Source organism: Phaenicophaeus curvirostris, chromosome 33 (genome assembly GCF_032191515.1).
Source record: "Phaenicophaeus curvirostris isolate KB17595 chromosome 33, BPBGC_Pcur_1.0, whole genome shotgun sequence".
NCBI lineage: Eukaryota > Metazoa > Chordata > Aves > Cuculiformes > Cuculidae > Phaenicophaeus > Phaenicophaeus curvirostris.
In genome coordinates this window covers 702,868-714,959 of record NC_091424.1, presented here as the reverse complement: position 1 = coordinate 714,959, position 12,092 = coordinate 702,868, and the positions used below count along the sequence as shown (strand labels likewise).

Sequence of the window (12,092 nt, the reverse complement as noted above, 5' to 3'; positions counted from 1 at the left end):
AGACAGGTCCCTTCCCCCATCCCAACCACAAAGCTGGGGAACTGGCTTGCACTGTACCTGAACATGTCACTCCGGCATCCCGTCTGTGATCACAGTAGTCCAGAGCATATTCTGAGTTTTTGCAGTCAGACAGGGCAGACTCGGTTCCCTTGCACTGAACACCAGCCAGCCAAATGGGGCCAGCTCCTGGCCCAAAGTGTGCTGTTCTATGAGCTTTTAGAGCAGATCCACAGCCCAGCTGCTTACAAACCACTGCAGCATCAGCCATGTCCCATGATACATCACACACGGTCCCCCACTGGCCCTGCTGTTTCATCTCCACTCTCCCAGCACAGCGACCGCCGCCGTTCTCCAGCCTCAAGTCCGCAGCCCCTTCAAACACAAACACAGGAGGGGTCAGTAGAGAACCAAGCCCCACACAGCAGGGCTGGGGAGGTCTCCGCTACCCAGACTGATTCACAGGCACATGGGATGGAGTCCTTCATGCTCAGGGTGGTATCCAGAGCAGTGTATGCATCCTTCCTGCCCCATGCATTGGAAAATGCTGAGACTGCCCGGCATCAGGGCTGCTGCCCCACAGCTTCAGACCTCCCACCTCTGTTGCCTTCTGCCCATGCCTGCTCATTCACTGCACCCAGCCTGCACAGGGCACCCTCTCCTCCCCAGCCCAGAGCCCCTGTGCAGCCCCGTGCCCCAAGCCTACAGCTCCCACTCACACCCAAAGGGGCACAGGGAAAGGCAGGGGGTCCATCGACCCGAGTGCCTTCTGCCCCTTGTCTCAGCGTCACCTGCAAAGAAACCCCATTCCCAGAGGTTTCCCAGTGGCCACGCTGGTGACCGCTGGGCTCGGGCTGTGGACAAGGGAGCTGGCACTCACCCCTGCACGGTTGTACCCAGAGTAGCAGCCACAGCATCCGAGGGGACAGGAGCCCCTTCATCCCCATGCTGAGCCTCCTGCTCTGCTGGCTCAGCCCTGCTGCACCCCACTCCCTCTCACGGCTCCTGGGGACTCACGGGGAAGTTAACAGGGTGATGTAGCTGCAGATGCCGACCCAGCTTCAGGAGGAGCCAATCAGAGCAGCAGCACCTTTTTAGACATTATCGGGAGTGATCTCCCCTCCAAGGCAGCCCAGTCCTCCAATGAACTTCTCCAGCGCCGTTCATGACCATATATGAGGGACACACACGTCACGGTTGCTGCGATGGGGGATTGGCACGGGACAAGCTGTGTGTGGGGAAATGGTCCTGTCGCCCCTTGGACCCTGGGATGGGATCTGGGCACACAGAGCCTCTCCTACACTGGGCTCATCCAAGCACCCAAGAGGTGCATGTCCAGCGGCACCTGAGCTGTGGGAGGCGTGGAGCTGGGCTGGGACGTCATCTGTGTCTGGATGGAGAGGAATCAGCCCCTGTGGCTGGCCCAGCCCTGCTGTGCTGGGAGCAGCAGTTGGGAAAAGGCCTCGGCCAGTGGCGGAGCTCCTTCCCAGGCGTGCTGGCTTGCTCATCCCTCCCCATAGAGCCTCACGCTGGGCCTTGGCAGGAGCAGGAGCTGGGCCCTGTCCCTTCCCTGGCAGCATCTCTCCTCCCCTGAGGCTCAGCCGTGTCCCTGCCTCTCAGCGTGTCACCCAGGGGCCGTTATTCCCCACAGACGGATCAGGAACTGGAGCCTGCAGGTGCAAAAACCACAGCCCACGTGGCCTCCCCCCGCAGCGCCCAGGCAGGAAGTTTGTGGTTTCCTGCTGGCACCGAGCCCAGCACAGCCCCGCGGAGCCCCCGAGCCACCAACCCCGACTGCTTCACCAGGCCTGAAGGGCTGCTCCTTTGGCTTCGCAGACACCATGCTGGGCAGCTCCTGTCACCAGGATCCCCTCTGATGGACACGGCTGCTCCGCACTGACCCCATGGCCGTGGGGAGCATCGGTGGCGAGACCTCACACCCTCCTGCTGCCACTCTGTGTGCTCAGGGGTGACAGTGACGGTGACTAAACACCCTCCTGCTTCTACCCTGTGTGCTCAGGGGTGACAGTGACAGTGACCTCAGACCCTCCTCCTTTTGCCGCTCTGGGCTCATGAGTTAAATGGTCACATGTGTGTGCTGTGCATGGGTTCTGCTGGTGATGGTGCCTCCAAAAATCCATATTTACTGGTGTTGAAACATTATTGTGATGTCAACAGAAGTCCCCACACAAGCCCTGGGCCTGCTCATTGCCTAAAAGCTGCTCTGGCACCAGTGCGATCCCGAGCTCGTACACAGCCACGTGACCATCCACCACTCAGCCACAGGTGACCTCACAGCATCTACCACTGCCATGTCTGCTCCTGGTCTATCAGGCATTCAGGTACCACTGGCATCACAAGCAGGTTCACAAGCCACATGCCACCTCCTGCTCTATCATCTGCTCAGGCACCAGTGACCTCACAAACATCTGCACCATCTACAGGCCCTCTTCTGCTCTACCAGCTCCTCAGGGGTGAGTGACCCCATAAGAACCTGCACAACCCATGGGCCTTCTCCTGCCCTATGAAGGAATCGGACACGAAAGACCTCACAAACACCTACACAAGCTTTTGTCCTTCCCCTGGCCTGTTGGCTTCTTGGTGACCTGTGACCTGACAACCACGTATCCATCTATTTGCTCTCTCCCTACTTGTCAGGAACAAGGGACCTCACCAGCTCCTACAAATGCCATGAGTCTCCTCTACTCGGGCAGTGGTGCCCTCACAAGCACACATTGACCTCTTTGCTGTGTGATTGTCTTTTGGGGTGACCCCCACTGACATCAAAACCCTTATGTAATCACTGCCTCCCTCCCCCAGCAGGATGGGGGAGACAATCGCAAGGGCAAAAGCAAGAAAACAAAACTCCTGGGTGAAGATAAAGAGAGTTTCATAAGTGGAAGGAAGAAAAATGAAACCAGGGATGGAGAAGAGGTCAGTCCCACCAGCAGAGTGACGTCCAGCCAGTGTCCAGGCAATGGCTGCTTTGGAGAAGCTCCCCTCCCAGTTTTAGTGATTAACAAGGTTCTGTAAGGTGTGGAATTGCTCTTTGGTCCATTTGAGCCACTTGTCCTGATTTTCCCCCTTCCCAGTCTCTTCCCACCCCAAGCTTCCTCGCTCTTGGGCAGAGTGAGAAAGTGAGAAGGCCTTGTCTCTCTGCCAGCTTGGAGCAGCAGGAGCTGCAGTTCCAGTGTGTTATCAGCACCCTGAGCAGAGCACAGACCCACAAAGGCTGCGAGCAAGAAAATTAACTCCATCTCAGCCAGGCTCTGGGCAATCTCCATCTCTTAGTTCATACTGGTTTGTTCTGGTTTGAGCTAGAGCTGAATCAGTTTTCTCAATTTAAACTCAAAGTTCCTGTCCTTGGACACTTCCAGACGTGGGACATCTACAACTTCTCTGGGCAACCTGTTCCAGCTCCTTGCCACCCTCTTTGTAAAATATTTCTTCCTTTCCACCCTCATTGTAAAATATTTCTTCCTTACATCCAATCTAGATTTCCCCTCTTCCTGTTCAAAGCCAATGCCCCTTGTCCGGCCACTTCAGGCCTTCGTAAAAAGTCTTTCTTGGCCTGTGACCACTATGATTTCAGCTGCAAACACCCTGGAGAGTGCCTAGAGACCTCCCAGGATGGGGTTTGGAGGCCTCAAGCGTATGACCAGTGGCCTCCAGGCTCATTGGTGTGGAGACAGCAAGCATTGTAGGATTTGCATGAGAGTGCTTCAAGGGTGGTTTCAGAGATAGTGGAGCTGGTTTTAGCTGCTGTTGGGTGCTTTAATTGGCATCTGAATGCTTGGGCCTTTTTCTCAGGAGCCCCCTCTGACCAGAGCCAAGGTTGGCTCAAGCAGACCCTGCCTGGACATGAGTGACAGGTGTGGGCTACACCAGGTCAGGGTGGGAAAGAGCAGGGGCTGAGCTTGCCCTGGAAAGCAAGACGTGCACCAGCGCCCGCTCCTGACAGGGAACCTGCCTGCAGGAATTTCCCTGCTCGGTGGTGCCACCAGGTGCCGGTGTCCCCCTTGGCCAAACTGTGCTGGCAGCTCCCAGCTCGGGGTGTGCAGCCGTGCCAGGTCCGTGCCATGGAGGAGAGTCCCTGTCCTCCATCTGCAGCTGAGGCTTCAGCAGCCTTTTCTCTCTACAGGATACGCTCTGCAGCTTCACAAGCCCCGATGGAAACCAGCAGCCTCCCCTTGTGCACTGACAGCCGAGCCATCCACCACAGTACCCCTGAGAGCTGGACCCAAGCCCAGCAGCCACCACTCCCGCCTGGAGAATCATCACGCCCACTCTTCCCACAGCCATCGCTCCCCAACCAGCCCATCCCTGGCGTCCATGCTGAAGCAGAACCAGCACTTCAGCCTCCAGAAGTAGTTGTGATTGTAATGGTCCCTGAACCCTCGCAAAGCCTGCTGGTGTCCCTCCTGCCGTGGGCCCTACACTAGCAGCCACTGCTCCTGCTGGAACATAGACAATCCAACCATCGGCCCCCAGCCAGACCATCTCCTGTGTCCCTGTTGCAGAGGAACAAAGCCCACAGTCTCCAGACGCAGCTCAAAATGAAATGGGCCCTGCAGCTCCCCCAGCCCGCAGGCCGTCCTGATGCCATGGAACCAACAGAACCTTGGCTGAAGCTGGTGGAAGAGAAAAGACCCTACCTGGCTTTGTACAAAGGTGGAAGCAGAAAGAGGAAACTGTGGAGAACCCTGGGACACCACTAAGCAGGAGAGGTGGTGGAAGATGTGGCTGGGTTAAGGGCCTTCATGATAAGGGCTTCCAAGTCCCTTCATGAGCTCCTGTTTGATGGAAATTGGATGGTTTTCCCTCATGAACTCCTCACGGCTGTGGAGTGTGGCTCAAAAAAAAAGGTGTTCTGGGAACTGACTTGAAGTGAAATGGTACCAATTGGTTAATTTGAATGAATTTGTGCATTCTAAGGCAGCTTGCAAATATTCAGTCATCTGTTAGATTAAATAACTCCCGATGCATGGTGAAAGCAAAGAGAAGCACGCATATAAACTGTGTAATGTGCCTGTCTGGAAGGGAGCTGCAGAGTGGACTCCAGTAACACCTTTGACACCATCTCCCTCAGCTCTCTCCTGGAGAAGCTGCTGGCTCATGTCTGGGGCAGGCATGCTCTGCGCTTGGTGAAAACTGTCAGGATGGCCGAGCCCAGAGAGTTGTGGAGAATGGAGCTCAATCCAATTGGTGGGCAGCCACAAGCAGTGTCCCAAGGGCTCTGTCTTGGGGCCAGTCTTGTTCAATACCTTTATCCACAATCTTGGTGAGGGGATCAAGTGCTCCTTCAGTCAGTTTGGAGACGACACCAAATTGTGTCAAGGTGTTGGTCTGGTAGTGGTCAGGAAGGCTCTGCAGAGGGACCTGGGAGCCTCCTGTGACCCAACTCTTCTGTAAACCTTCAACAACTGAACTCTTCTGCGACCCCACTCTTCTATGACTCTTCTATGATGTGGATCCTCTATGATCTGAGCATTCTATTAGCAGACAGCCCTAAACCATGAGTCTTCTGTGAACCAAACCTTCTATGACCCAACTCTTCTCTGACCCTTCTATCACCTGACTCCTCTAAGATTCTTCTATGACTCAACTCTCCTGTGATCTAGCTGCTCTATGACCTCAATAATCTACGACCCAATCCTTCTATGGCCCAGCCTTTTGATGACCTAAGAGTTCTATGGCTTGAGTCTTCTATGACCCAATGCTTATATGACCTTTCTATGACTCTGTTATGACCCAAGACTTCTGAGTCCTGTCTCTTCTTTGACCAGACTCTTCTATAAAAGACTCTTCCAAGTCCCATATATGACTCAACTCTTCTCAGAACCTTCTATCACCCAGCACTTCTATAAATGTTCTACAACTGAACTCATTCATGACCTGACTCCTATCACCATACTCTTCTGTCACTCCTCTGTGGTCTGAGTCTTCTGTGACCTCAGTCTTCTATGACCCAACACATCTAAAACACAAGTCTTCTATGAAACAAACATTATGAAAGGCAGCTGTGAGAAGCGGGGTTGTTTAGCCTGGAGAAAAAGAGGCTGAGGGAGACCTAATCACTATCTACAACTTCCCGAAAGGAGGTTGTAGCAGGGTGGATGTTGGTCTCTTCTCCCAAGTGACAGGTGATAGGATGAGAGGAAATGGCCTCAAGTTGCACCAGGGGAGGTTTAGGGTGAACATCAGGAAATATTTCTTCGCAGCAAGGATTCTCAGGCAGCAGCAGAGGCTGCCCAGGGAGGCGGTGGAGTTGTGGTCCCTGGAGTTATTTAAAAGATGAGGTGATGAAGTGCTCAGAACTCTTATCTAACCCTCTATGACTTTCTATGACCTGACTTCTCAATGACTCTTCTGTGACCAAACATCATTGTTACCCATATATATTACGATCAAACCCTTCCACAACACAACTCTCACATGACCCAACATGTCTGTTACCTTCTATGACTCATATATTCTCTGAACCGACCCTTCTATGACCGATTCTACTACCCAACTCTGCTATGAGACGACTATGACCCAACACTTCTATGAACCTTCTGTGACTGAACTCTATGAACTGACTCTTCTAAAACCTGATTCTTCCTACACCCAAGATTCCTGTGACTCTTCTAGGACCCACACTTTTATGACCCTTACCTTCTAGGACCCAACTCTTCTGCACTTGCATGGAGCTGTGTGAGAGCCTTGGCATCTCCCATGACTCTACAGGCATGTGTTTGGAATTACATGGAAAAACTGCTTCCAATTTGATTCAGCAATGTGAGAATGTCCATGGCACCAGTGACATAGTAACTAAAGCCAGATCTGCCTACCCAGGGCCCGGGGTCAGGGCTTGGACATTCTGCTTCACCAAGCAATCCCGGGCTTTTCTCAGCATCACAGCTCCCTGCACAGCGCCTTTGCCTTCCTGCAATCATGGCCTCCAATTATCGGCACTAAGGAGTCCCTGGGGAACGCTGTGTTATTAACAATCCTCATTGAGACCAGTTAATACTTCAAGGTACTCTGAGTTGTGTTCTTGACTTCTTGAGAGCTTTGCTCAATGCCCTTGCAGCAGCTGAGGACTCATCAGCAAATCCACCCTGGGTCTCATTAAAATACAGAAAGCCTTAACGAGCTCTTTCTCTTCCTGGCATTTTCTTCAGGTCTTCAAGCCTTGTACATTTCCCTGGAGTCATTTCCCAGTGTGGTTAAAGAGGAAGATTTCAAAGTGTACCTAAAAAAAGAGAAAAATACGTTCAGTTTAAAGTTTAGATTTCATTATATTTCAGCTCAGAGAAAAAATGACAGAAGCATCCTCCAATGGGTATTGATGCTTAGTGTCACCTCAGGAGGTCTGGGCAGCATGGAAAAGCGTCCCTTGAGGTCTGACCCTGCATGGACAGCCTTGCTTCTCACCTCCCCAGCCCCACCATTTCTGGCAGTGACCACATGGGACTTGCAACCCTTTTCCTTACATCCCTTTCCATTCTGACAGCTTGGGGAAACGAGGTCATTCTCTGTCACCTTCCTGGAGGCAAAACCCCCTTGCCCTCCCCAGTGATTATCCTGCCCAAGTCATGCAGTAACATTGCAGGAAAGAAGAGTCTCTGACAGATGAGGGAGGGAACATCAGGGATGGCTTCAGCCTGTTTCTCAGCAGGTTCCCCTGGAGCCCCAGAGACACCTCGAGGGACCCCAGAGGGGCAGAGAAAACGCTGCCTTGGGCTGCTTTTCTGCTGCTGAGCTGGGCTGGACTCCTGGCAGGGAAGGAGCTGGTGGCAGGTGGGCAGCGCTACAAAGAGCCAGGTCTGTCCAGGAGCAGCTCCTCTGCAAAGCCCAGCAGGGCTGAGGGCACTGCCTGAAAGCAGCAAGGGGAGAGGAGGGAACAGAGAGAGGGGAAAGGCAGGGTGGGGTGGGCGGATGCTGAGAGCTCTCTGCCAGAGGAACCCTCACAGACCTTCTCAAGGTGAGTCTCTGGCTGTAGAACAATGCAGGAGCCGTTCCTGGAGGGATTTCCTGAAGGGAGCACATCCCACAACTCATGGTATTTGTAAATACAAAATCTCACTTTCTTTAGAGCAGAGGAGGTCAACGTGAGGGACTCCGCACTGAACCATCAGAAAGACTGAACACAAGAGTTGCCTTCTGCTGATGGCTCTGGAGGTATAAAGGTGGATCGACACCGTTGAGTTCCTCAGGGCTGTCCTTCCAAACAGGGTCCCTGTGTCCCAGTGTGCTGGGACAGAGATTCTGCACCTTCCAGGCTCAGCACTCAGCCTGCCAGGGCAGTTGATCTTGGTGAGGTGGGGAGAAACTGTCAGTGGAAGGAGAAACTCACAGCAAGGCAGAATCATTCTGCTGCGAAGAGCTCTGGGGCACTCCTAGAATATTTCCAAATGGATGTCTCAAGGAGAAGGTCAAAGAAAGGATTGCTATAAAGGTAAGGATCTTCCTTATGACTGTGCTTTCTGTTTCCTTTTCCAAGGGAGTAGGGGGGTGAGAGAAAAGCAGTTGTATAAATTAAGCACTCCGTGTTTATTCGGTCCCTGAGATTCCTGGACTGCAGCTCTGAGTGAACTTCAGGTCAGTCAAGACCGCAGTAAAATGCCTTCAGTTACTTCTCTGCCTATGGACAGCACCAGCCTCACCTCTGCTGGACCCATCAGGTTGTTCAGCCCTTTTCCACCTGCAAACAGGAACCCGCGCCCAGGCAGTGACCTGTAAACAGGCAGGTTTGTGTAAGGGAGTGCAAAGCCTCTGCCCTCAGGGCTCTGGGCTCCAAGGCTGAGCCCCCTCCTCTGCAGCCTCAGCTCCAGTGCCCTCTCCAGAGCCCAGGGGCTGAGAGCAACTGCCCAGCATGGTTGGTGTCTGGGAGGGGATGAGCACAGCTGGGGAAAGGGAGAGCTGTCTGTGTTCCCGGCTGCCTCTGCTCAGGCCTCCCACAGCCAGACCCTCACTCTCTTTGTCCCTGTTTATCCCCTGGTCTCTGTTCTTTCTGTTGTTCTCTGGTTCTTGCTGCCAGGCTCTCTGGGGATGGGAGTTTCAGCTGCAGACTCACCCTCTGAACTGGTTGCTCTATTCCTGCAGTTGTGTCCATGGGAACCTGTGTCCCAGCTTTGCTCTGAGCTGTGAGGCACTGGGCAATGCAGTCAGTGCGTCTGGGGAAGGAGCTGAATGTCCCTTCAACAAATGGCATGATGAGGAAACTTGGCTGTCCTTGAAGTGTCCTTCGGAGCTGTGAACTTTCCTCCCGGATGCAAACCAGCTTTATCACATCTTTGTGCTATGTGAAGGCCCCTTGAGATGAGCAGAGATGCAACGAGCTAGAAAATGCTGTTTTGTTTCTGAAATGAGCCGTGTGTGTTCTGGGCTGAAAGTGGGGGCTGAGACTTTAGGAAAGAGTGAGATATTAGGTGGTGTGAGGTGGATCCCTCTGCAGGGCTGACTCCTCACAGCTAGCAGGCAGAGGGCCTGGTGCTCCAGCACATTCAGCCAGCACCAACAAGGGTTCCAGGCACAAAGCTGAAGGAAGGGTTGAGAGAAACTGAAAAACAGTGGCAAGGGTGAAGTGTGAGAAATGGCTTTGATTTTCCTCAAAGAAGTCCCCCCTAACTTATTACTGTAATTTTCTTTTTGTTCAGTGCTTCACATCCACAGGCAGCAGGTGTCCAACAGCAGCTCCATCACCCAGTTCCTCCTCCTGGCATTTGCAGACACACGGGAGCTGCAGCTCCTGCACTTCTGGCTCTTCCTGGGCATCTACCTGGCTGCCCTCCTGGGCAACGGCCTCATCATCACCACCATCGCCTGTGACCACCACCTCCACACTCCCATGTATTTCTTCCTCCTCAACATGTCTGTTCTTGACCTGGGCTCCATCTCAACCACTGTCCCTAAATCCATGGCCGATTCCTTCTGGGACACCAGGGCCATCTCCTACATGGGATGTGTTGCCCAGGTCTTCTTTGTGTTTTTCTTATTTGGTGCAGAATATTCTCTTCTGACTGTCATGTCCTATGACCGTTACGTTGCCATCTGCAAACCCCTGCACTATGGGACCCTCCTGGGCACCAGAGCTTCTGTCCACATGGCAGCAGCTGCCTGGGGCGCTGGGTTTCTCTATGCTCTGCTGCACACGGCCAATACATTTTCCCGGCCCCTCTGCCAGGGCAATGCTGTGGACCAGTTCTTCTGTGAAATCCCACAGATCCTCAAGCTCTCCTGCTCAAACTCCTACCTCAGGGAAGCTGGACTTCTTATGGTCAGTGCCTTAGTAGGATTTGGCTGTTTTGTTTTCATTGTGGTGTCCTATGTGCAGATCTTCAGGGCTGTGCTGAGGATCCCCTCGGAGCAGGGACGGCACAAAGCCTTTTCCACATGCCTCCCTCACCTGGCCGTGGTCTCCCTGTTTCTCAGCACTGGAGCATTTGCCTACCTGAAACACCCTGCCATCTCCTCTCCATCCCTGGACCTGCCGGTGTCAGTTCTATACTCAGTGGTGACTCCAGCACTGAACCCCCTCATCTACAGCTTGAGGAACCAGCAGCTTAAGGATGCAGTGTGGAAACTGTTAACTGGATGCTTCTCTGAAGCAATCAACTGTTCATCTCCTTCTGCATAGCAGTTATCATGCAACTCATGTCAGGCCCAGACTGGCTTCTCTGTTTGTTGTTGGTGTTGCTGTTTTTAATTGGGATAATGCTTTTATCCTGTTTTTAAGTCAATCTCTTCTTGTCTTTTCTTACTGATGGGCTGTGCTCTCTGTGTGTGTAAACACCATAAAGTGATTTTCAATTACTTTTTTCCTCATAACTTTCCTTGAAGGCCTTTTTGGAGCTGCAGGGACAGTTCCTGTGGGCACGGGTGGAGGGGAAAAGAGTCCTGGCATAGCAGCACTGCCAGGCACCAGCACTTCATCTCCAGAGCTGTTCTCTTACCACTTCCACACTATCCTCCTCACTCTTTGCCTTGCTGTAAGGCCTGATGTCCAACTCCAACATTATTAATAAAAGGGAACTGTTTTGCTGTTGGCATTTCCTGCACACCAGTCCCACAGCTCTTGCCACTGCTGGTCTCTCACCCAAGCACTTTCTCACACAGCTCCAAACACATCATGGGCTCATGGCCTTGTCTCATCAAAAACAGAGAACATCCATGCTCTGGGCTCCCCAAGCTGCCCTGGGTCCTTGCTCATTGTTTCACCCCAAAAGGTTTCTCAGACCCCAGCTCTCCAAGCCCATCCTTTTCTATGATGTGCTCCAGCCCCAACCATCCTTCTGGCCTCGGCAGGACTCACTCCAGGCTGGGCAGAGTCTTCCTTGTGGTGGGAGCCCCGTACTGGACACAGCAGCCCTGATGTGTCCTGTGGTGGGTTAACCTTGGCCAACAGCTGGGCCCACCCCAGATGCTGCCTCCCTGCCTAGAACCAATGGGATGGAGGGAGAGAATGAACTAGAATTCCTCATGGGTCAAGAGAAAACAAAGGAGGTTCAGGGACCAGTGAGTGTCACTGGATAAGATGTGTGGACTTGCTGAACATCAATTTAACTTATTGCCATTTAAGAAATGTTCAGATGGTGAGACACAAGGACAAAATATTAAAGCTCATTCCCCTCAAGCTTTCCCCCAGACTCAAACAACTCCATTGCTTACAATTTTTCTGCCCACCCCAAACGCAGCAGGACCATGGAGGGTGGTGAAGAGGAGGTTAACGGTCAGTGAAGAACATCTCTACGAACACTGCACATATTCCTGCCACCTGGCTATTGCCACGCTCCTTCTAGTCTCACACTAAGCCCGTTTCCATCACCTGCTTCTTCCCACACTCCACCTATTTCCCACGCCTCGCCAATTCCCACCACCTGCTTGCTCCCATGCTCCATCATCAGCCACGCCTGATCTCGCACCCCACCCATTCCCATGCTCTGCTTTTCCCATGCTCTGCCGATTCCCAAACCCCACCCATTCCCATGCTCTGCCTGTACCTACGCCCCACCAGTTCCCATGCTCTGACTGTTCTCACGCCCTGTAGTTTCTCATACCCCACCCATTCCCATGCTATTCCTGTTCCCACTCCCTGCCCGTTCTCACGC

At 53.0% G+C, this 12,092-nt stretch overlaps 2 protein-coding genes and 1 pseudogene across 2 annotated transcripts in view; 2 read left to right on the top strand and 1 right to left on the bottom strand.

Annotated features, from left to right (window-relative positions):
• Positions 1 to 12,092, top strand: part of LOC138732498 (antigen WC1.1-like) — a 236,620-nt gene that overhangs the window by 66,498 nt on the left and 158,030 nt on the right. The gene's annotated exons all lie outside the window — the stretch shown is intronic.
• LOC138732470 (scavenger receptor cysteine-rich type 1 protein M130-like) overlaps positions 1 to 12,092 on the bottom strand; it is a 107,785-nt gene that overhangs the window by 41,010 nt on the left and 54,683 nt on the right. The window contains exon 8 of the mRNA XM_069879081.1: positions 58 to 372. Coding sequence (XP_069735182.1) covers positions 58 to 372 — 315 coding nt within the window. The remainder of the gene's footprint in view (positions 1 to 57; positions 373 to 12,092) is intronic.
• Positions 4,167 to 10,621, top strand: LOC138732471 (olfactory receptor 14A16-like; annotated as a pseudogene).